This window comes from Microtus oregoni, unplaced genomic scaffold (genome assembly GCF_018167655.1).
Source record: "Microtus oregoni isolate MIOR12 unplaced genomic scaffold, Mior012 000038F_ref0000394, whole genome shotgun sequence".
Taxonomy (NCBI): domain Eukaryota; kingdom Metazoa; phylum Chordata; class Mammalia; order Rodentia; family Cricetidae; genus Microtus; species Microtus oregoni.
Window position 1 is genome coordinate 20889285 of NW_024543097.1, and position 26541 is coordinate 20915825.

Here is a 26541-nt window from a genome sequence, read left to right on the forward strand (position 1 = left end):
TAACAATGGAGTGTTTATTTTGTAAACACATTCTGTCTGTACCACTTAAATAATTTTAAATTACATTCATTCTTTTGCATACAATAGCACAGACATTTACTACTATTTAAAAACTCAAAAACAACATAACAAATTTGGCTTTCTTTCCCCATAAAAATGAGAAATTTTTAGTAAAGAAGAATTTTAATTATTTTTTCATACCAGTTAGTTGTGGCTTATAGTTCTTTAAATTATGATGCTAACAAGATAATTAACAATAACTGATTAGTAACAGGTTACAATAATATGGTAAAAGGAACAAAAGCGCTTCAGAAAACACCATTTTAAAATAATTTTCAAATGCAAAATCTAGTACAGTACTGTTTGTCCCTAACAGCATGGAGCCCATTAATAGAGCAGTTCCAAATATACAAAGATATAACAAAATGATACAATATTTATTGCGGTAACAACAAATTAAAGGTTGTCATAATGTCTGCAACTTAAATTCCCCTCCCCTCCATAGAGTGGCTTCTTATTCCTTAGACATAGAAACTGTTCTTCAGTAGAAATTTGAAGTCTTCTCATGAAAGGCACATTCTCATCTGTAAAACGAATAAATAAATATATAAATTACACTTTTGTATAAATTCTAAACACCTCTAAATATTCAGGAGTTTTGAGGGGAATAATTTAAAGCTAAAAAAATAAATCTTTATTATAAGTCACCATGACTGGGTAACACTGTCATTATTATCCACTTCAAATATTATCCTTTGAACTGTAATTTTAGCTATTCAAAATAATTATATATATAATATTCTGAGTCATAAAACCATGTCTATATTCACAATAAAGTTTCCTCACAAAACATTAACAAATGATTTCAACTGACTTAAGGCAATACAATGGTTTGTTTTACAATTTCTATGAATACAGCTCTTTAATCTTCTCAGCTTCTGAAATGCAATCAAAAGCCTAAGTCTGAAATCACATTCAAGGGAAAAAATAATTTAGATATTTGTAGTATGGTAACAAAAAAATCACAAAAAGACAGTTTTGGTGGGTATGGAGGATTGCCTTAAATTCATGGCTAGTTTGGGCTACATAGTTATTACATTTCAGACAAGTGAACAAACAAAGAAAAGACACATTTTTCAATAATCTCATACATTGGGATGTCTAGTTATTTTTCTTTTATATATATATATAGCGATATGAATCTTTATTCTTACTCACTCCTCACTGAATCATACAAAGCAGATCAAAGCACTGCACCTCAGCTCTTAACTCTAGTAGCGAGTAACTTACAAAGCACTGGGGTCATCTAGGACACAAATCTAACAGTGTCACTCATTTATTCCAAAGCATGGCGTGGTCTGAGAACTCTATCTTAGAGTTTTCCTTTTGTTTTTATATGAACTTCTTAATTTAACTCCAGAATATTCCACATCCACAAAGCCTGAGAACAAATGCACATTTATATAACATCAAACCTTGGCTGGAACTTTCAGCTCCCCTTGACACACACTTTCTTCCTCTCCCACATGAACTTATCTGGCTATCATGTGCATGTTTTAAAAATAACTACAACTCACATATCACTGCATCAATATGCCATTCTCAACTGCTATCCTTAACTCAGCTGCCCTTTCTCAGGAAAACCAGGAGGACATTAGGAATATTTAAGAAAAATACCCGAGTTCCTCTTCCTGAAGAAAGAATCGAGATGGTATAAAAGGCGGACAGGCAGGCCAGTCAAGAGGGCACGGCACAGTCTCGGAATGCTGGGTAGTGAGAACTATGCCTATTAAGTTACGGCAGAGACAGACACTGAAACTGGAAACTGGACAGACTGTAACCACCGAAGACAGGACTGCTAGCACACCCTGTCCTATTAAGGGAGCCATACTGTGAGATGGAATAATATCCTAGATAAGCGAAGTTCAATAATTTCTGTGATGATAAAAATCTATCACATACCAAGAAGTACAACTGCAATCACAAGCTGCCAAATTATTCCAAGAATATGAAAATGCAAAAGCACTTGGTAGGAAAAATACTTGCTACTTGCATGAATTAACATTGCATTGCCAGAGTTAAAATGGCACCTTGTTTAGATATTTTAGTGGTCAGCCTAAAAGCAACAGAGCTTTAGATTAAGTAACAGTTTAAGTCTCTGCAGAACTTACAACAATTTGAAATAGACAAAAGATAGGTAGACTCTTTTATTAAGCAAAGCAGTCAATGCTTTCATGATTTGCAGTACACTCAAAACAGTTATGCAATAAACTGGTCTGCATGTGTCGTGTGCAGAACAGCATTAAAAATTTAAAGCATTTCTTTTTGTTGTTTAATCACCTAAAATATATTAAAGAATTTAATCTTATTTTTTTTTCAGACAGGATCTTACTTTGTAGTTCCAGAAATCTTCTTGCCTCAGTATCCCAAATTCTACAATTATAGCATTATCTACCATGCTTAGTTCTAGGTTTATATTAACTGTCACAAATAATGCCCTTTAAGATCATCATCATCACCATCATAATCATGTCTCATATAGCTAAAAATGCTTGCAAATTCCCGTTATTATTATTATTATTATTATTATTATGTCTCATATAGCTAAAGATGATTGCAAATTCCTGATCCCCTAGCTTTATTTTCTGGGTCAGAAATTTTATTTAGTTTTGGAAAGCTGGGAAGATAGTGATCAATTAATAAATTAGTTAAGATAAAAATCCCGCTTTTCTACTTTGTAAGACAGCTGTACTTGCAAAAGAACCCACACAGCTTGGTCGTCACTCAGAAGATGAAGGCGATCTTGACTTAAAGCCTCTTTTCTAAAACACCTTTTTGGCCAGTTGGTTGCTGAAGTTCTAAAAGAAACATTTAATTGAACAAACTATAATTTGCAAGGGAAGGTTAGTGTTGATTTCTAGAAGTAGTCTTCACAATGTGAAGAGGCAAAGGCTCCAGAGTGGAAAGCAGCGCCAAAACCTTAGTGATGCAGTCAGTCTCCTTTACGTGACAGTGATGTGGCCAGGGAGAAGAGTCCGGCCTCAGGAGACTGGTCTAAGCCATTCCCTTAGCGAGAAGTGACGCTCAAGAACCATGTCAACCCACCACATCTAACTGCTTAATACACGTCACAGCACTTTTCAGTCACCCATCTGTAGCGCTAGCCCGATAAGGTCCTGCTAATTATTGCACATGTCAAAACTTACCAAATCTGTTTTCTGATTCTGACAAGCTGATACAAACAGCTAGGAAGCATTTTATGACTTGGTATCTCCAGGTACAAATTATAATGCACACATACAGTATTAAACTACAGTAGCAGAGTGAAAATAGTAAGGAAGCAAATTTGGGGCTTTAAAATGACATATTTGACACAAATTACTAGCATGGCATTAAAATGACATTAGTATTAGCTTTTATATTCCATCTCCTTAATTTTAGAGTTGTCTTCTAGCATGTATTATTATATTTTTACTTTTGATAGAAGTTAAACTTAACACTACTAACATATTATTTCTATTTGTTGTTTGAACTATAGAGTTGTTTTAAGTGTCCAACACTAAAGTAGAATATTGACACAGAAGAAAATGCAATCTCAATTTTTTTTAAAAAAGTATTTTTAGTGATAATAGGGCTGCCTGTTTTCCTGAGTTTTTCTGCCCAAAGGAAGAAAAAACTCCACCCATCATTGAAAACCTGACTTTTCCTGCATTTATAGTCCCTAAACAATAGGATGAGATACTATGACAGGAATACTCTTTAGAAACAGCACCCAAAACTAACTTTAAAACTGTGAGGAAGAAAACTCCCCTCCCTCTCTAGAAATGATTTGTTTCCTGGCAATAAAGCAAAATTTTAAAGTACTTACACCATAGAAGTAAGATAGGACCAGAGCTAATTACTACAACTGCTACCGCAGAACACGAATGTTCTTCACGAAGCAGGAAAGAGAACAAGCCACAGGTCTCAGACTCCTAACTTATGAATGCACTTCTGGAAAACTAACAGCAATGGAGGGCCTTAGCATGACATAAGAGACAAAATGTTACGTTTATAGGTATAAATCAATGAATATTAAACAAATGGAAAGAGATTGTCACAGGATGGGGTGTCTAAAGTTATTTAAATTCTCTCAGCTCCAATGCTCCTCTTTCAAATGAGAGTCAACCAAACTACTTTAGAGAGCATTTTGCTAACTCTTCTTCCAGTACACCTGAGACCAGTTGCCATCTCAGCCACTCCTGCTACAGTTCCCAATCAGAGTGAATTGTTCCCACCTAGGGACAGCTGCATTGATTACTGAGATACTTTCTACCTACTAAATTTGAGTATTATTTCTGCCAACAGAATGTAGACTCACTGCTAAGTTTTATTATACACGACAGTAATAAAAGTGAGACATGTAATAAAAGCTCACACCTACAATCTCAGCATTTGGGAGGTTTAGGGAGGAAGATCACCACAAGTTAAAGACTAGCCTATCTATATTGCACTTATACATCTGTCTGTCTGTCTGCTTGCCTACCTACCTACCTACAGATAAGACAGATAGATAAAGGCGCTGTAGATTCATCCAATGGAACTGACAGGTGAACTGGTATCGACAACTCTGGATTTCTGCTGAAGAAGTGCAAAGGTTGTAAGAGTCAGAGGATTAAGAAGTTTGTTGTCAGATTGTTGTATTTCCTAGAAATGTCAAAAGTTTCATCCACAAATTCTTAACAACACAACTGCTTAAGATGAGGTAAACACAGACAACATCAACAGGAATGCCAAACTCAAGGGGAAAGACCACAAGGCCTCAAACCTATACAAAGAAACTACAGGGGAAGAAATAGTATTACCCGGGGACGAGCCCATCAATTGGTTATCCAATACCAAATGGTCAGCCCTGAAAACATAGATAAGTAACATTATATAGGCTGAGCAGGTTGTACTTATTTATTTAGGAGTGTGTATGTATGTGTACATGTGTGTGCATACATATAAACATATATGTATGTTATAACGATACATTTAAAAAGCCATAAATTTGAAAGAGAGTAAGGTGTGGAGTATGGGAAAATTTGGAGGCAGGACAGGGAAAAGGGAAATGATACAATTATAATCTTACAAAATAAAAATTAAAGAGCAAAACAGCATATACAAATTTGAATGAAGAATTATAAAAGGATTAAAAGTAAAAAATAGACCTTGTTTGCAAAGTTATGGTAGCAGAGATATGACTTAATTTTGAATAATACTCATTTGTCTGTCTTATCCATGTACTTAGAATATTTATTTGCATAGATTCTAAACTGGCTAAATGATTAAAAAAAAACTCATGAAAATACCTACCTTAAGTTATGCTTGGTAGGTTTACTCAGGTTAGCCTTCCCCCTTGAGACTCTATGTTGCTAAAGAGGCTTCTTAAATAATTGTGAGGTTTGGATGGATCCACCTAAGCTAACAACAGGAACCTGCTCTGGGTCTTTTTCCCCTCTTGCAAAGCACGCCACCATGGAGCTATAGCTCAGGTCTTAGGTAGGATTTTATAATTCTATCTTCTATCACATTTTCAATAGTTCTAAGGGAAAAAAAGACCAGAAATGGCCCAGTCATCCTTTTTATAGTGTGACAAACTCCAAACTTTAACAGTTTTATGTCCGTTCTTTGATGGCTAGCTTTTATTTCCTCTTTATGGCATCGTATGTGACGAACATAATCAGCGCAGCACAGCACAAGCTGCAGTCACCAGCCTCCAGCAAAGCCTGCTCCATCGACTGCTACACCAGTAGCAGTCGCTACCACTGAAATGCAGCTCTCTCTTTCTAACAACTGAAACAGGAAGGGGAATGCTACATTTCTCAACTCGTCTACTTCAGGAATCGTACTTTCAAAAGGTGAATGGATTGCCTCCCAAATGCGGGGATTAAAGGTGTGCGCCACCACCATCCAGTTTGCTCTGATCACTGGGATAATGCAAATCATCCGTACTTCCTCACAATAAAACTGGCTTCATCCTTGATAGAAACTTCTACAGTTTCATACGGTTTGAGTGTGCTCCCCATGTATAGCTGGGCTATATTTAATACCTACTGTGATCTAAAATTTCAAGATGACTTCACTACTTTATCTCTAAACACTACACCACCTTTATTATCACTAACTCTCTCTCCTTTGTCTAGAAAAGGTAATTCCTAAGTCTGCTTGACAGTCTCTGAAACCCTTAAATAGCACAAATCACTCTTACATTTGCAGGATTTAACTCACCTTTCTTCCTACTCTCGCCTCCTTCAAATCCTAGAGCAATCATCAAAATGAGTGGTTGAGCCCAGTCCCAAGGGATACACCTACAAAACACTTCCCTACCTGAGGCTCAAGGAAAATTGCCATAGTGAAATGATTCCAGGAGCAAGAGGACCAGGAAATTTGCTATGAGATTGTATCTCCTAGTGATATTAGAAGATATACCCATAAAGTCTCACTAACATGGTCACCCAAATGTGACCTGAACATAAATGACCCAAGAGAACATGACAAACTGAACAGAGAAAAGTCCAGGTAGCCTCAACCCTATGCAAAGAACTACTGGAAAGTAAGAAATGCTAGGAGCAGGAGAGATGACCTTCTTCTGCAGAGTGTACACCAATACACCAATTGGTTATCTAGGAATTTATTTTTTAGGTTACAAACTTGATGTTATATGATTATATGTGGTAGTTTCATGAGTTTCTTTCTTTTGTTTCTGAAACTTCACCTTCACAACAACTAAATTTTAGGTAGTTATTTCTGCCTGTTGCAATTTTGCCATTGATGAATTCCTGTATTAGTTAACTTCATGGGAGCAAGCGTTTAGCTTGGTTTACACTTTGAAGGGCACATTCCATCACAGTTAAACTAGGATGGCAGTAGAAAGAATATGAGATGGCTCTTCACACTGTACCCACAGTCAGGAAACAAAGTGAGCAGGAACTGGGGCGTTTTTTGAACCGTTATGTCCTACTGATAGTATCCTATTTTCTTTAGCAAGTCTCTATTGGCTAATGGTTTTACAAGCTGGAGACAACAATGGTACCAGCTGAAAGCAAGTATTGAAACATGAGTGTACGGAGGATGTCTCACATTCATTCTACAGCCTCTTATAGACAGATGAGTTGATATTCAAATCGACTTCTTCTTTGGAGGCAATCATGAACTGTTAATTTCATTTTATGTCATTCTTTTCTATGAATGTATATAGCAGACATCTCATAAGTACCTAGCATGCTTAAATAAAATTATGGTCATTGCAAATTATAATAATAATAATTTTGAAAAGTAAATTGAATTCTAATGCCATTGTTTTACTTAACACTTTCACATGGAGTTCTAGATGAGATCATCTTGTATTTACTCAGTAAGTCATTGTTCTCAATGCTACTTCATTTTATTTTCTTTTAATTCTAATATAAAGACAAGTACATATTACATACATAGACTTTTAAATGCAAGCTAACAAATTTAGTTGACCCACACTTCAAAAAGAGAAAACCAATAAAGCCAGTCTTACCCACCAAACTACTGGCTTTTGACATTCCTCTTGTTTGCTCATCAGAACCAGATGAAGACAATAGGCATTCAGATGCATGACAAAATGAAATCAAGTTAGAACTGAGCCATGTTTTTCTCCGTGATAGTTTTCATAGGACTGCAGGGTCCTATAAAGGCTGCTGCTGGGTCTCTCTACCACCAACTGGTAAAGAAGTATCCCATATCTGGCACTGAGAATTATATTTAATAAATAATAGCTTCTGGGAGTGATGCTATTCAGCCATGTAGAATATCTCCATCCTAAGAACAGAGAAGCCTTGGGATTGAAACAGAGGTAACAAAAACTGAGCTATTCAATTCTACATGAATATAAAGTCACCCAGCATGAACCCTAAGAACAACGGGAACCTGAGGGATATGCCCAGCAGTGCAATAGTGACACGAGCGTCCCCAGGACAGCCAACAGCTTTTAGACTGGCCTCTCCAGAGAGGAATACACGCCTGATATTACAAACACACTAAAACAAACAAACAAACAAACAAACAGAAAACCCACAAAGCTAGAAACTAAGGAACATGGGGCCTAATTGGGGATTCATTACTGTTGCTTTAATAAATTGACATGGAACCAAATTGCATTCTATACACCTGTTTATACCAATATGCAAATGTCACTCTTATCTGTAATTACAGATATATTTCTTTCAATGAACAGCAGTGAATGCAGTCATGGTATGCCCTAAGCAGAACACTTAAACTACCCCAGAAGGCTCAGAAAACATTTCATAAGACTGAGTGGAAAGAATGCAACATGTGGAAGATACAGAAAAGGACTATGAATTGCTGCCTTCAGGGCACGACACAGCCACTGCAAAGAGCGGCTTGAGTCATCTGCACCAAGCATGTCTAACACTGGGCCTGTCAATAGCCAATGGTGAACTGGGGCCACAGTCCTCCCCGATGAGCTACTGGCTCCTGAACAATTCTCATGAAGGCACAGTCATTCTTCTGAGTTATGGACCTAACTGCGAGACCACCACGCTCAATGGGTTATTGTATACCTGTGTTCACACAAAGTCCAGATTAAACTCAGCACATCGGAACCAAAACGAAAAGGCATAAATGTGGGGAAAGGATGGTTGGGGGTCCCCAGGAGAGAGAGCAACAAGGAAGGGGGTGAGGTTAGGAAGAATGCACTACACACAAGTATGACCCCTGATTAAATAAATTTAATCAAGTAAATGAATGAGTTCTGTGCTCTCAGATTTACATGATTCTAGACTCTAACTTTCCTTCACAAAAAATCCCCCTTTCTCTTAGCATATTTTGCCCACATGCTGTAACCCTTGATGCCTCTTCTCATTCTATTTGCACTGGTATTAATCATACCAAATCCCTTAGGAAAGATCCTGGCATGTCATGTGACCACAGCCATCACAGCTACATGAGGTGACAAAACCTGAAGTCTTAGAGTTCTGTCTGGAAGTACTATTTGCAAAACAAATAAATCAAACAACAAAACCATTTAGGAATATATAAATAAAAGCAAGCTTACTAAATACTTCTCAAACACAAACATAAAACAAACATATGCAAAAATAATGAATACCGCAAGAATGAAAAATTTCAAGCCCCAAATACTGCAAAGAAATTTGCAAAAGGTGGCTCATTTTAGGGAATGTATACTATGGGTTATATGCATTTCAGCAAAGGCATGTGAATGAGATTGGGGGTTTAGGCAGGAAAAAGGACATCATTAAACACAAACCAATAACATTTGCTAAATTAAGACTGTAAAAAATCATACGTCAGTTTTCTGAGCAAAGATATGCATCACTATTTAACTACAGTACCAACTTACCTTCGAGGATGATTGGCATCAAATAATGTGTTGTCATCATCCTCATCATCTTGTTCTAAAGGTGTCAATTCCATGTTTTCTATGTTAGTGTCCAAAACTCCATATTTCCTAGTTTTGCGGTTTCTTCTTCTCATCCTATTAAAAAGAACAAATAAATTAATAAAATTATTTTAATATAGCCTAATCATCACCTCAAATGTAGTTGTAAATTAAAGAAATTAGTTCAAGTTTCCTCCCAAGCACACACTCAGTAAAAAATGATTACTATCAGGAGTATGAAGACAATCAATTTAGCACCAAAAGTCATAGGTAGTTCATTAAATAAACCTATTCTGATATATCTATATGGCAACATTGCTCCTGTCTAGCACACTCTCTACTCTTTTCACCCTCTGTTAACTGAAGTTGAGAGATCACATATTATTTCTATTTATGGATATGTGAGTGAATGAAACTCGTGTGGATACCCACGTAGGCCAGAAGGATGAGGATGTCACAGCCTTGCAGCTTTAGTTACTGCTCGTTCAGAGATGTCCCATGTAGGTGCTGGGAACTGAACTCAAGGTCCCGTGGAAGAGCAGCAATGCTTTAACTGCTGAGCCCTCTGTCCAGTCCCAAAAGATAATTCCTAAGCCTTACACCAGATATTAAAATTTCCTGAAGCCTTCACCTTTAGCCTTTACCTCAAGTCCGTGATGCATTCTTATTGATAGACACAATTAAGCATGAAGAAGTTAGATTTAGATAACAGAAGGTTCTAGACACACACTCAAATTTAGATTAATGGTTCAGAACCTGGACTACCCATCAGAATCACCTGGGATTTTTAAAATGATCATACTAGGGCCCTAATTAAACCAAAATGTCAGGAGTAGAGACCAGGAGTCACTAAGCTGGTGATTTCTGACTCACTGATCTGAAACTATGAACTTGTATTCAATGCCCAAGTCGATTCCAACGCAAAAGCTTGTGGTAGTCATAGTATGTAGTTCCTCCACAGGAACTTTTTGGAGATTAGAAACAAAATATTTCAGCAAGTGACCACAAATGAAACTTCCTTTACTTAAACACTAATTTACTCAGCTTAAGATAATAATGTTAATTGATATTTAGAATATTCACTTCAGCACCAATGGAGAGTAATAGGAGCGTCTTCAAAAGGAACTCTGAGAACCCAGAAAGACAAAGTGCCCATACATTTACATAAACATATATTAAATCAATGTTTGAATTGTATTAACCAATAAACAATATATTAGCTTTTGATTATAAAATAATCTATTCTCAGCAATCAAAACTTATAAGACATAACTATGGAGAAAAATAAAATTTCTTAAAGTCATTCTTGACTTATCTTTATATCTAACTAAAGGTGATGGACTAAGAAATTGGTTTCAGTACAGGATTTAACATCACATATTTAACCATTATAAAACCCAGTAGTTTAACTAGGAAGAACAGGACAGAGTGAAGTATAAAGAAGCATTTTATAGTAAGAAATTGCAAGCTTAAACTAACAAATTTACAGAGCATGTATAAATCAACATATAAATTTACATGTATGCCTGCAAGCATTCAAACATATCCTAGAAGAGAATCCTACATTTTTCCTGTCATTTAGGTTTTATGGTCCAATAGGATTTCTGTCACATCTTTGTCTTAGTATTTTGTTTTGTTTATAACTGTTTAAAAAATTCTTGTATCTAGGACTTTGCAAAAACTTGCTCACAGATGGAATTTAGCTTGTTTACCAAGGTTAAATTTAGACTTATTAAAGCACTTGACAGAAAAATTAAAAACATTACTTTGGAAAGAAGAGGATAAAGTTAAGGAGAGTAGTCTACTACTGTTCCGTTCCCTTTCCCCTTAATGACTGGTGATTAAAATGCCCCTCAAATATCTGTGATGTTTCCCATGCTGTCCTGTGATTTGAAAGAGTCCACGCTGCGTCAAGCCTTCCATAGTACAATCTGTGGACACTGACAGTTCTAATGGAGCCTCTCCTCTTTGGCAAGTCTTTCAAGGGGTTTTCTAAATCACATGACTTGCTGGTCAATGAGTTTCGGTCAATGAGGAACTTGATGTCATGTGAAGTTATCTTGAGTTATAAACTAACTTCTCTCAGGTCATGTACGTCCAGCGGATAACATGTTAGTAGCCTGGATTAACCTCAGCTAACCCTTTATCTAGAACAAAAGTCATCACGAATGAATGATTTCTTAATCTTTAGCCAACAGAAAAATGTATCCGTCTAACATTATATCCCATTCCAGGGTGTGAGATAAACACCTGCCTGCATGTTGTCATTTGTTCCAGTGTATGTATTCTCTAGGCATATTCTCACAATCGTTTACACTGAAGATTTATTAAGTGACATATCTAAATATTACCTGTCAGAACTCTCTTGAAAACAAGAACCCATTTCATAAATAGAGACAGGATAGTTAAGTACTAAACATTAAAATTTGAGGTACATCTTGATTAAAATAAATTTCCCATTTAGTATATGTATTAACTCATAAAATGATTAAACAAAATTTAAAAGCCTTATATTAATAGAACAACTTGAAATGCTATTTCTCTCAAAACGTCTTTCCTTATTCTAGTGATATGCAGTGATGGCTACATGGTCATGACAGCTACATTTCATAAAAATATCAACTCCTATATAAAACTGCTATATGTAGTGGTATTTCTCAAAGAAAACAAAAACCAACAAAATTTTTAAAAAAATTGTGATGATCCAATGAACTACTTAAAATGCTAAGTACAAAATATTCATTTCAATAAACAAAAATTTAAGGTAAAAATCTATTTTATTTTTTACTATCCAGTTTACATTATTTTTCAATCAAAACGTAAAGGAGAGTTTAAAATCTACTACATTTAGTCTTTACTCTCATACATATAACTGTTAATAGCCATATACCTGGTTATTAATATGCACACTTTTCAATTAGGCATAACAAACACATACTGCAACATGAATGTATATTTTGTTGGTTTCTCATAAAATTAGAAATATTATCTAAAACAATAGAAAAGTACAGAATCCTGAAATGGCAGGAGAGAGTGAAGCAGTAATCTATATTCAGCTATATTTAATCACAGCATAAGTGATTCAAGTGGCTGTCTTAACATAGATGCAGATTCCTTAATGTTTCATTAAACATATTCAGCTCAGTCAGAACTTTCTGTTTCAATAATATGCATCAGTTATTTATAGAATGAAAATAAAAGTACTAAAGTAAGCATGATAAAATTTTATGTAAAAATGTTAGATGCCACATAAAATAAACACAACAAAATAAAATTCCATGTCACTTTACTACTCTACAAAAGTGTGAACACCTCATTTGATACATAAATTTGGATCTTTTCATTTCCTTTTAATGGAATATGGGCAAGGAATGTATTAAGTATAAAATAATAGAGCCATTAGAATTTCTTTGTTTCATAATACATCCTAACTAGACCGAGGGATATATAAATCAGTCACATGCACACACACGTACTTATGAATCAGCTATGTGCTTAGACAGAAAACAGAGTAGATTTCAATATATAAATATACACCTAATTATTTATATACTTATATATTTCACAAATAAAACTTTTTATCGTTACTTTCTTTACCATAAAAATAACCAAGAATTAATGAAGCAATTTGTGAACAAGAATTAATCTGAAGCACTTTTGGTAATAGTAATATAAGCAAATAACATTAGTGAGCCACAATGTTAATTCTTTACAGCTTTCTTCATGAATTCAGAACTGTATGTGCTACATAATCAAAACTTTGACTAATTGGGCAGCTCTCATTTCACCTCATCAAACCAAATACGCCAGTTTTCAGTTGAAATTCTTCTAGAAACAGACACAAATAATGATTATGACATGTAGACTGAACAACGTCTTCCAAATTTTAAACTTGAGTTAGAGTTGAGGAGATGAGATAACTATAAGAAATGCAGAATGTGGCTTTATTTTGATATTATGATCCTTACAGAGAAACTCAAGTTGGACCAGGTAACAAAGGTGCTCTCGTGTGTGTGTGTGTGTGTGTGTGTGTGTGTGTGTGTTAAATGGATGGGAGACTGTCTTAGCTATTGTTCTATTGCTGTGAAGAGGACATCATGACCAAGGCAACTATTATAGAAGAAAACATTTAACTGGGGCGTGCTTACAATTTTAGAGGGAAATCCATTACATCAGAGCAGGATGTAGACAGCAATGAAGCTGGAGCAGTCGCTGAGAGCTTGCATCCTGATCAACAGGCAGAGCAAAGACAATGGGCCAGGTGGGGCTTTTGAAACCTCAAAAGTACATCATTTACTGGCACACTTCTTCCAACAAGGTCAGACCTCTTAGTCCTTCCTAACAGACCACCAACAAGGAAACAAGCACTCAAATCTATGAGCCTATGGAGGCCATTCTTATTCAGACCACCGCTTTCCTCTCCAAGGCTCCCATAGGGTTGTATGAAAATAAGACAGTTATTAGTAAATGGAAAGGGCTGAATGAGATCCTCCTTCACAACATTTAGAATGAACCAATCATGTCAATACTAACACTTTCGAGTTTCCAGCCTCTGTAACTGAGTCAATATATTCTCTCATATGTTTTCCCATGTCAGTATTTGCATTCTGTATTAATCTGTTAGAACTGCCACAAATTAATACAGAATGCTAACACTGACATGGCAAAAACATATGAGGGACAAGAGTGAACTGTACAACACACAGAGCCCCTTCCGAGAGTTTGGTACCCTCTGACAACTAAGGAAGAAAGGCTAGGCATGGAGACAGAGGGCCACTTAGTCTTGACTGGTCAATACTATGCCCATAAGCAAAGGCCAGCTACTTAAGGAGTCTGCTGTTTGTCAGAATGTTCATGCTCTGCTATACTCAGGCACTGACTAAGAAAAGGCCTAAGAACCATGGTCCTGTCATGACTGTTGAGATTGGACTTAAACCTGAGGCAGCTGGAGACTTAGCCAGACAACCATGCTTTCTACGGAGAGTAGGTCATATTGTAGGATTCTAGCTTCAGCTAGAAGGCTGCTTGCCTCCCATTAACAAAGCTCTTGGGTCCATCCCCAGCACCACATGAAATCTGAGGTAGTGATGCACAGCAACACTTTCAGCACTCACCTTCACCACTAGGAAGTGGAGGAAGGAGGGTCAGAATTTCAAGGGCATTCCAAGCTACAAAGCAAACCTGTGACAGGGAAGATGCTGTCTTAAAAATAAATCAATGTGTTTAAAAATGAAAATAGGGCTATCCATGTTTTCCATGGATGCCATAATGCTAAGATCCTACTGAGTGTATTCCTAAGAAAGAACTGAGATTCTTTTCTATATCACCTCCATCATGTCTAATGAAAGCATACTCTATCAACTTTAGTAGTCTACTAATTTCCCCTGCACGTCTAGCCTCGTTTAGTCCTGGGAATTGAAGATGCGAGTACTGGTAATTTTTCTGACCTCCATTCCAAAATTGTAGCATGCAATTGTTTCCCAACCAGTCTTAAAGTCTGATCTAAAAACCAGGACTACCAGACATATTCTCTTGAAATCTGACTAGTATTACGATTATCCTTTCAGATTTCCACAATCTCCCCTTTTCCCTTAGCCAACCCTTTGTCCAGCACTATCAAACTACATTCTTTCTTTCTTTCTTCTTTTTTTTTTTGGTTTTGTAATAGTAAAATTTTCTCTGTCCTGATTCTATTGCTACCAGTGATGTAATTAATGATGTAATCACACTTCATTTAATCTGCATTCATTCTAGCTGCACATCAGCAGACTAGAGAGGAGAGCCACACCAGAGCTATAAACACACATGCACACAGAACAGTTACGGTTTAGAAGGGGGACAATTTGTTCAGGATGGAAGATAAACTGAAAAGGCATATTTAGAGTAGGTAAAGAAATGAGGACAGCATCTATGCAAACAAATTTATGAAACCCTAATAAATACATGGCTTTTTCACATAAGGGGCATTTGTAAACCGAAACTAAATAACTGGATGCAAATGGTAAACAAGCCAGAGGCGGGTCTAGTTCCTAGCCTGAGGAATTATGAATGTGATTGCAGTCACCTAGTGGAAACTATTCAGCTTAAGATTCTAGGCAGGCAAAAATATGATGGTGAAAACTGGGCATAGTGCTGCATGCTTGTCACTCACAAACTCATGAGCTGAGGCAGAATTGTCACTAATCTTTGGGTCTTTCATACTCAGGAGCTAACGGCAAGCACTGCTTCTATGTCTGGTGTTCTCCAAGTACTAAAGAGAAGATCTGGGATTGCCTGTGTAGCAAAATAAAATAAAATAAAATAAAATACAAAATAAAAAAGTCTCATTTTTGCTCATTTATCCCTCCCAGATCTGCCTAATGGCATTTAATAACTTGGGTACTGTTAACTTATTACTTCGTCCATGACATTTAATGAAGTTTCCAGCTAAAATACAGACAAGTGTCCCTCTTTAACAGGCTACATAGTCTTGGACTAACAGGTTTCAGGTGTATTTTTTAAGAAAATCAAGGTTTCCCAATTCCTTTAATTGTCTTAACCTAAAGCAATAGCCTTTTGCTATGACACCAAGATGTAAATTGTTCCGGTTCTCTTACAGGTTCCAGGAAAAAGTTCTGCTATGCTAACCCCAGCCAATTTCAAGCATATTTTACAGGTCACTCCTGCTGCCTGGGCCAGGACCAAGTTATAAAGCACTCTCCAGACATGCCAACACCTGCACCAGCTGCTGGGACTTCACCATTGGTACCAACTCTACTGGATTAAGGACACCTGCCAACTAAAATCTGGTTTTATCTGTTATTTTGCCTCATCCCATAGCTAGCCCCATTTCATAGAGCCAATAATAACAATATTTTTTCTCCTAGCCACCTGCTTTCTCATCTCCCTCAAAGAGCAGCTGCCTGAGGAATCCAGGAGGACAGCAAACTGGATGCTGCTCCTGCCACGCCTCTCACTGAGTGTGAGCACACTAACTCCCAGCTCTCCCCTCTCCCATATCGCACCGTGCCCACAGGAAGTAGCCAGACTTGAGCTGATACCCTATATCCAAGGACTCTGGGATGTTTGATTGAAAGTGCGACCTCAGCCCTCTGACACTCCTATGTCCAAAGAGTCTGAAATGTAATGTTAGGTTGGTGTCATCACCCCAGCCTCTGACATTCATCCTTGGGGTTTCAATGGGGCACCAATGGAGTGAAAAGCTCCACGTCAACCTCCCTCCCCCTCCCAGGAGTTGCTTTGGGCCAGGCTCCATCTCCAGGAAACCAAATGCTGACCCCTCCCCAGGGTCAGGACCATTTCCACAGGCTATTTAGGCTCGCGCCAGAAAAAGGAACACATGGTTTCAGGTTTTGCATGTGCTCTCCCTCTGTGTCTTCCCCCCACCATGCTCCTGACCCCCAAGAGTGCTGCATTCAATAAACCTGGGCATTTTTGATTTGGTCTAATTTGGTTTGATTGGAGTTCTTTGCACCAGCAGAGAGGCTCCCCTTTAGAAATATTCCTAACAGTAGGAAGACACTGTCTCAAAAACAGAAAGATGGTTTCAAATTTGAAATTTGCAAGACTATATCCTCTATCTAGTAAGAAGCTAGCTGAATAGGGTAGCTTATAACTCACAACACTGTTAATAGGGTTGAAATGGCAATTTAAAAGCAAATCTGGGATGGATCATTGAGCAGCACGGATAATAAGATGCAAAGGGTTAAGGGAATGATTCACATGTCACTGAAATATATTAGCAGAGGTAAGACTATCCCATTGCAAATACTCATATTCTATTATCTGGAAAGGGACATTAGAACTCACAGACCTGCTCTCCGAGGCAAAAGAATGGTGATCAAAACAGGAAAAAGGTTCGGTGGTCCATAGCTGCCTAGATCAGAACTCTCCAAAGGTGGAATCAGGAGGAACAGGAGTTCAAAGCTTGCCTCGGAGATATTTTGAATTAGATACCAGCCTGAACCACATGTAACCCTGCCTCAAAGGAACATAAACAAACCAACAAACCAAAAGCATAAAATAAATTTTATCAAGAAGGAAACACATTTTAAAAAAAAACAAGACACTATAAATAGAAAGAAAAGAAAAATTGAGAAGTGGTGCGTCAGAAGCCAAAGTATAAACTGCTGTATCCACTGCTCACAGAGAACAGAGGGAGTACACAGAAGGAAGGCAAAGTATTTATAAACTGTCCTCTGTAAAGATGTCTGAGAGTGGTGTGGTTAGAAGCCAAGCTATGGAAAGAGGTTAAGTATGTGGGGACAAGATGTAACAGATGAGATCGTGCATGTGCAGGGTACTATGGCCATAGACAAATGGGGATATTTCAGAACAAAAGCACTTGCTGCCTTACCCCTGTTATTCCTACCATGTGAGTGTTAGGTACTTCTTCCTGTTTTCTCAGATTCTGTGCTTTCTCATACCTTCAAATGTTCCTTCTCAATTTGCTATTCTATTAGGAACCAGCCTCCACCCGAAACCCTCCAATATCCTGAGCATTGTGTAGGCTCTGATCCTGAGCTTGGACAATCAGTGACTAGAATGCATCCTTATGAAAGAGTTCTTTGCATCCTCACCAATAGACTCCATTCTTATGCTTATACAATTGCTTCCTCCTTAAGTCCTCCTTAGCTCTGTTTATCTGGCCAATAGAACTCAGTCTTATTGCAACGGTCATAGATGCTTTGCGACTTTACTAGGGAGTATTTATGTAGCTATGTCTAAAGCTTTGTTGTGATAATTGTTACATGGAAACCTTTTCCCAACATTTTATTGTGTCTACATGTGTAAGAAGAATAGAACACAGCACCAGACTCTGGAAGTTTTGACCCAGTGCCTGAGAAGACAACACTGACCGGAGTTTCATCCCACCTCATATGAACCATCTCCCTGCATGCTAAGGGGTGGGGGTGGTCCCTGACATCTATGTGCAAAATCATGATTGCTAACAGTAACCCAAATACTTGTCTGTAAAGGTCAGCTGAGAGCAGACTGGGTTGGACCTGAAGAGGACACATGTTAATTACAGACAAACACTGGAGTGCTAACAACAGTCAATGCTAACTACAGTGAGTGCCTTTTCAAATGGCCTCTGTAAGATCCCAGGGCAGTTTCCTCCAACACTGAGGTTGATCTTTCATTCCTAAACTCTTCTGACTTCGACTTAGTACCCTAATCAGCAGTGAGACTCCTCGACTGGACAGCTGGCTTCTTGAGGAGAAACAGAACGTGTTATCTTTGAGATCCCAACAAGCAGAGCAAATTGAGAAGTTTAACAGTCACTCAAATTTACCATGAACTAACTTACATAAATTCAAAAGTGGCTCATAAACTTGCTTGGCTATGTTTTAATATAGTCCACACTTGCAGCCTTCCTTCAAATAGTTCCCGAATAATGTGTCATACACACAAATGCAGTACATACATGCTGATGCTTAAGGCAATGCTCCTCCCACTCTCCATTCTTAAAGTTACAGAGCAGGGTCTTGGGTGGATAAAACCAAAGGACATCATAGGGAATATCAATTTCCCTTGTGTTAAGATGATAGGGAAACACAGTCCTGGAATTAACATTAAGAAAGATTAAAATGTCTTCCCTTTTCAGCTATACACAGAAAAATATTGACTAAATGCAGCAGTTTTAGCATGTATGGAAAGACAGGTGAAAAGATTGCATTAAAAATACTCAGAGAGAGCAGGATGCCTTAATGAATAAAAATACTTCCCTTAAAATCCTGACAACCTGAATCCTGTCCCAGATCCTATCATAGGAAGACAGAAATAATTCCTGAAATTTATCCTTTGAACTCCTCTTGTGTGCCATGGTCCACATGAGACTGCATCTCTCTCTCTCTCTCTCTCTCTCTCTCTCTCTCTCTCTCTCATACACAAACACACACACACACACAAACACAACTCATCAACAATAATAAAATCAACTGAAAAAAGAAATGAAATGCTGAAAATATTTAGCACTGTAGTACACAACTGTAAGTTCTGTACTCAGGAGATGGAGACAATCAGGTGAGCAAGGTCAGCCCCAGCTATGTAAGGAATTTGAGGCCAGCCTGGGCTACATAAAAATAAAATATTGCCTTGAAAAAAAAGAAACTCTCAAAAGTACGGCTTATGCTTAAATTATAGGAGAAAAGAGAGAGATTTACAGATGATGCTTAAGAAGAGAAAAAAAAAAACAACAATAACCACCATCATCACCAAAACGGCCGTGACCTGGCAGAACCCGTACCACACATATGTAAGTCCTTGACTAATCTTTGCAGGTAGAAACAGTTTGCTTGCCTGATTCACAAGCCTGAGATGGACTGTGAGCGCACCATCAAAGTCACACGTGAAAGAAGGCTGACTTCCCAACAGGCCACACTGAAATAGACCTGGGCTAGGACAACAGAAAAGAAACCAGCATAGGAAGATTAACACAAAATAGCCCATTACTGTACGGTAACTGTTCAGAATGGACCCTCTCTATAGAATTATGACTATGAGGGGTGTGTATCTGAATAGCCCAGAGTGCTGGGCTGGACTCTGTCCTGCTACATTATCTCCTATGCTAACTGGTCAAATCATACAATGTTTTGGAGCCAATTCCAAAGATTGGAGCTTTAAATTGCTAGGTTATAAAACAGTAACATAAAACATAAAATAATAGTCCTCCCTAAACCTAAAGCAAAGATAAAGATGAGCACCAACTGTTTCTGAGGACTACGAATTTCACCTTCCTTGTAGTACTTCCATATATCCTTATTGGTATGATCTCCCCCACAAAAATCACCATCTGGTAAAATGGCCATTAGGATTGCTATCATCATTGGCAACAAGTAAACTTATATTTCCATGAGCAATTAATTCCCGAGCTGAAGGACGAAAGCAAAGAAGCATTGCAAGCAAACAAACAAAAAACAAAAACCAACAAAAAGTTGTATTCCCGCAATATAGATGCAGAGACCTCTGTGCAGTGCTAGTCTTGTATCCTTCTTGTCTTAGTCTTCACTGATCCCTGCCTGCTCCTCAAATCCTCAATCTGTTGTGTCTCCTTTCTTCCCTTTGACTTCTTGATAACACAAAACTCTAGTAAATGCTAGCACTTGGTCAGCTTTTCTTTGTGCATGTTTTGTAGAGAGAGAAGGCTGAGAGAGGATACTTCTGCTGAAATGCTCAATGAAATAACTCTGATTTTCCCTCGTAGAGTATTTACAGCTCACGTCTACTTACTTTACTAAGTATTCAGGTGCAAGCACTGTGCTCCTTCCTATATGAAGAGTGTTAAGTAAAATATCCATCCTTCCCTAGTTTTCCTTAGCTTTCTCCAGTGTTTCATTCCACACTGATGACCGACAGGCTATATCACTAATATCACCATCACTGGTCCTATTTGACATCAGGAGAGTAGGCCACACAGCTTATATATTACACACTGTATTATTCACAGTATGCATAAACATTTGGGAAAGCTTCATCTCTCAAAAACTACAATTCCTTGAGGAGTCATACTTGCTAATTCTATTTCAAAGCACTTTCATCTCTCTCTATATTATATATTCAATATATATTTCTTGTCTAAGTGATGACAAACCAGAGCACAAATGAGACTTTCAAAGGACATCTGAACAAATAAACAGATTCTTTAAAATTGTGCACATTTCCAACCTTATGCGCTGCTAGTTCTTATCACAAGACCTGGAACTGACAGGCACTCAGCAATACTTATTAAGTTAATGGCAGTGACTAAGGGATGGAAACAGCTTTACAAACTTTCTGTCTCTGTCACTGTCTAAGCTGAACTTTCATCAATGACATAATTTTATAATTGGTAGTGAAAATCATTCAGTAACTCTAACTCTTAAGAAACCAGATAGCAAGCTGGACACGGTAGCACATAGCTTTAATTTCAGCACTCTGGCAAAGAGGCAGGGATGTTTCTGAGTTTAAGGCTATCTTGTTCTACATAGCAAGAAATAGGCCACCTAAGGTCAGATGGTGAGACTCTATCTCAAAAGAAAGAAAGAAGAAAGAAGAGAAGAAAGAAGGGAAGGAAGGAGGGAACGAAAGAAGGAAGGAAAAGAAAAAGTAAAGCAGACAAGGCAATGTCTAGCAGTAGTAGTTACTTTAAAATACTTCCACTCTCTGACTATATATAGCAAATCAAGAAAATCTTTGAAGGGTGGGATGTAGGACTGACATAGCACTACACTATTTTAAAGTTTAGAACAGTAATAAGTATCAGCAAATATTAAGGTTGTCTTACTTTTTCAATTTGTAAAATCTTAGAAAGTTACGTTCACCAAAAATCATATTTTACAAAGAATGGCTACCCATTTCATTTTCCCAGAAATGAACAGGCCATCTTCACGTACAGCATCACCTTGAATAAGGGGTATTTGTTAAAGCAGACAACACAGTCACTGGCCATGTTAGGTTCAGGTGGACTTGGATTTGGGCAGGTCCTACAGATGTGCTCCAGACAAACCCTTGACCTCGTTCAGCCTCAACTACCTTCAGATGAACATCAGCTACTTTGAAGATTTTTTGCAAGAATTAGAAAATATACTCAAATTATGTGACATTATATATGATATACATCAATTAATATTGATATTAATTAGTTTATATGCATGGTAGATAATGATCTCAAAAGGAGTGTTTTAGTTACAAAGCAAGATTCTTTGAAAAAAGTTCCACTTTATGCTTAGAATACAGGTTCTGGTTAAACTAAACTAATGCTATGTAGTTTCTAAACACTTAGTATTAATAAGACACATACATAATATTAGAATTATACTTTTAATTGTTGTACAATAATTGTACATACACATGGTTCTTGTCATCCAAAGAAGCCAGGATGGAAAGTGAAGAAGGATCACTAGCAAGGAGGACACACTGAGGAGAGGGTACTTGAGTGCGCCTTTGGAGGGACTGTTAATTATCTGTGTAACTGTTTGATAAATGTCCCTGTGCTCCTCTAGGCTGGCGGTACCACGGGGACAATAATGTTGATTTATCTCAAAACGACACTGCGATTGCCCAGTGTAGGACAGCTGAATAAATACTGACTGGCTAAATGAAGACTATCAAGGCTAAATTTGGTACTCATCGCCACCACTTCAAAGAGCTCTTTATCCCTGTTTCAGAGTTCTGAGACTGGAGAAGTCAAGGACCTTCCTAAAGAAGGACAAGTTACTACAGAGAAACCTTGTCTTCAAAAAAAAAAAAAGGACAAGTTAAGCATTACACTGAATAAAACACACACACACACACACACACACACACGCACACATCATGGGGGGAGGGCGGCAAAAAATCCTCTGCTTTAAGGTAAGAATAATTAATCATGAATTTATAATAGGAACTATTTTTTACATAATCAACATACAACGGTTAAAATTGTAAAAACTCTCTCTGATTGTTTTCTGGCTGTGAACAGAGGTTTCTGTCCCACCTGGTCTTCAGTCGTTCAGTCCCAAAGGAATCATACAGAGGTCTACATCAGTTATAAACTGATTGGCCTAGTATTTCAGGCTTCCTATTAATTAATTTTAAATCTTAAATTGGCCCATTATTCTTGTCTATGTTAGCCATGTGGCTTGGTACCTCTTTTTTTTTTGGCGAAGGCAGTGACATCTTGCTTGCTCTGTGTCTGGATCACGACTAAGGACTTAAACTTCTCTCTTTCCAGAATTCTCATTGTCCCACCTCTACCTCCTGACTAGTCACCCCACCTATACTTCCTGCCTCACTACTGGCCAATCAGCGTTTATTTAAAATATAAGTGACAAGCTAAAGACCATTGTAGCTTCTAGCCTTATACATCTTAGTATAGAAAGAATGTCCTATAGAAAAGAAGGAAATCCTAGTAGTAATTGAGATCTTCATTATTTCTCTGTTCTATCAGCAAGTAGCAATTATCCTTTAAGTTTCTAATTCTCACCACTTACCTACTCAGCAACATAAAGAAGGAGTTAAAGCTCATTCACAAAGCAGCAGTGTGCTTTATTTGCTGTGCACAGTGCTACAAAGTTCAGTAATAGGCACAGGGTAAAGAATAAGACAGGCAAGAGCACTTTCACAGAGAGGCTGTATACATCCTGTGAAGTCTACTTTGCCTCTACAGCACTCCTGTAATGTATCCAAGTTCCTCTACAGAAAGAAAGTCGTTGTTTGGAATATTTCTAGGCTGCCAGTGTAAGTTATTTCTATCCAAATATTTGCAATGCTGAATTATGTTGAATAAACATTTTTGAAGTCGCATAAAGTTTAATACAATAAAATTTTACAATTAAAATATTCAGTTTCACCCAGTATCATCAGTTAAACAAATGATCTGCGAGTATTCTCCCTTGGCATAAGCAAGCCAACTCGGGTTTGCTGTCACACATATTTTGGAAAGGGAGCCAAAATGAGCAACCACCATAATTAGGATGAAAAGCATAGTCGGAAGTAAAGAATATGAGTTCTGGAGATCCCCTGATTCCGTCAGCACCAATCAAGCCTTGGATGCAAGGCAACCAACTAAATTTAGAACTTGGACTACACCATGTGTTAAATGCTGCCACGCAGTTTTGATCAGTCTCAGTTGTGAATTTGGCTGTTCTCATAACACATGTTATTGAATCATCTAATAGAACCGGAAAAGGCTGAGTCCTCTCAAGTTTAACAGAAATAAACATAGAAAAGCAAAGGCAGTAAACATGTGCAGGTAAGATTATAAATGAAATAAGGTGGAATGACAAGGAAGAGAAAACGCAACAAGCAAATTATCATTCTATCACATTTTCTATGTACCTTACAGGAATTACACACAATATTAAACAACATTATATAACGAAAAATAAGTTCATTTTTCTTTAATATTTCTTAACATCAAACAATCTCACTTTGGTAGTCACAAGCTTTTAATACCTTTTCAACATTGTCTAACTTCCCAGTGACCAAGAGTGGCTGTGGATTTTCTGAACTTTTTAAATCAACGGTTTTCAGTTCAATAACATTGCTTCTACAAGGGGTTTTTCAAATGTTTTGAACTACTTTCCATTCTTAATAGTTATTATAGGCTTTAGGGAGCTATACATGTAGATTACGCACAACAATATCTAAATTGCCAGTAAAAACTGAGAAAAATTAAATATTGATTTAAATGTTTTAGAATGTTAACGGTTCATAAAACTAAAAATAGAAAAAAGAGTGGTACAATGTTTTTCTTCAAAATCTAACATTTGGCCTAAACTGAATATACAAAACAAAAACAGGAAAGAAAAGCACTAGATTTTTAAATCTGCTTCTGCATCCAATCATTTGTAATATTTGGTTAGTGGCTACAAAGAAAATCCAGCCTCAAATACATATCAACTTGGAGGATAAGGGAGCAATTCATTACCCTTTTCTGATTTTTCTTCATTTTTATACATACAACAACAAAGCTTGACAAGAGGTATTTCCTTAATATCAGCTTCAGTGTAGAATTTCAAACCTTCCCAGTAAATATTTTGTAGTTTATACGCGTCAAGATAATATATTATATGGCGAATAGTTTTAAACACTGCAACCAAATATTAAGATGTGTCATAAAAACAAGTTCAATAATATTCCTTGGATGACATCGCCAAAAGCATCGTAGCTTTTTAGTCAAACACTTTTTAATCAAGTCAGGTCGGTTTTCCATTCACAAACACTTCTCTAAAAACGAAATTTTGTTTTGACAATTTAACAACATATATTAAATAATAATAGTGTGTAATGATGGGGAAAGTGTGCACTAATTTGGAAAGCAATAAACCAGTGCAAATATCACAAAATACCATCTGCGCCATTAGCTTCTCCTCAGCTGTTCTCTTGGATGGCCCTTTCTGATGGGGGTCTTGCTCTGTCTGACACCTTTCCAGAGATGCAGTACCCAATTAACCGAGTGCAACTTAGGGGAAGATTCAGGGCACCAACTAAGAAATACAACTAGCAAGGAGGGACATCTAAGTTTTATAAAAGTGAAACGCGCACCGGGCACTTTTGAACTACTGTTAGTGGAACCCTGACTCACACACAGGAGCGCACTCTTAACAGGCAACCCGTCGACAAGTTAGCCGCACCAACTGCAGAGCGGTAAGAGAACTGCACAGCTGTGCAATCAAAATTCCGGGGGGATGGGAGTTCTTCCACGTCAAGGTAAGGGTGTCTTTTATGGCAGGGGCAAGCCTGGGGGAACGAGATGCTGGAGATGGGTTACTGATTTATAAATGAAAGGCGTCAGCTTGTGTTACAGAGGTAAGGTAGAAAGGGCCATTAAGACAGTCAACCGGATGGTCTGGAATTCAGGTCTCTGACACTGGAGGCAGGGAAGGGAGTCAAACCCGGATCTCAAACATCCGCCCAGCTTCATGGGGCAGGTCACCTGTCCGCGGGCTCTAGGCCACAGTGCATGTGTGTGTGAATGTGTGTGTGTGTGTGTCGGGGGAGAGGAGTGGGGATCGAGGCTATGCCTCACCTGACGGTCCTGACCACGAAGTACACCAGCACAGCGCCGCTCACCACCACCAACACGGTCAGGGCCCGCTGGGTCATGGGCTTCTCGCCAGGGTTGGGGCTCACAGCAGCCAAGCTGCCACCGGCCGAGCCTTCCGCGGCCTTCCCTCCGAGGCCATCCGCCTCAGGCCCCACTCCGGGGCTGCTGCCATTGCGGCCCTCCGCGCCTCGAGGGCCGGCGGCTTCACCCTGAGCTTGGCCCCGGGGCTGGACAGCGGTGGGGCCGGGAGGCAGCGGGGACTGTGTGCGCGGCCCGGACTCGGGAGGCCCGGATCCTGGCGCCGCCCTGGCCGCCGTGGACAGCGCCGCCCCGAACCCGTTCAGCGCGGACAGCACCAGCAGGAAGAAGGCCGGAGCCAGAAGGTGGCCAGGCCGGGAGCAGCCGCGCGGGGCCCGCATCGTCCCCACGCCGCCCTCTCAGCACGCCGCAGCCGCCGGGCCAGCCTCCCGGTCCGCAGCGCCGACCATGGGCGCACCGGAACCGGCCGAGAGCCCGCACGGCGGGTGGCGGGTGAAAGAGACGGCGGCGGCGGCTTTGGCGGCGACGAGAGCTCGCCGGGACAACCGGAAGTTCGTACATCTCCGCAGCCACTGCTGCT

At 38.4% G+C, this 26541-nt stretch overlaps 1 protein-coding gene across 2 annotated transcripts; it reads right to left on the bottom strand.

The window, feature by feature from the left end:
- LOC121433442 (membrane protein FAM174A-like) lies at window positions 1–26541 on the bottom strand. Of its 2 annotated transcripts, XM_041631860.1 has the most exons (3): window positions 25905–26538; window positions 9374–9508; window positions 1–584 (listed from the first exon to the last, which is right to left on the bottom strand). In XM_041631860.1, the coding sequence occupies exons 1-3, from the start codon at window positions 26339–26341 to the stop codon at window positions 581–583; spliced, it is 576 nt and encodes a 191-aa protein (XP_041487794.1). In that variant the 5' UTR covers window positions 26342–26538; the 3' UTR covers window positions 1–580. The 2 variants fall into 2 exon arrangements, with proteins under 2 accessions (XP_041487794.1, XP_041487795.1); XM_041631861.1 differs by lacking the exon at window positions 1–584 and having other exon boundaries at window positions 9370–9508; window positions 25905–26541.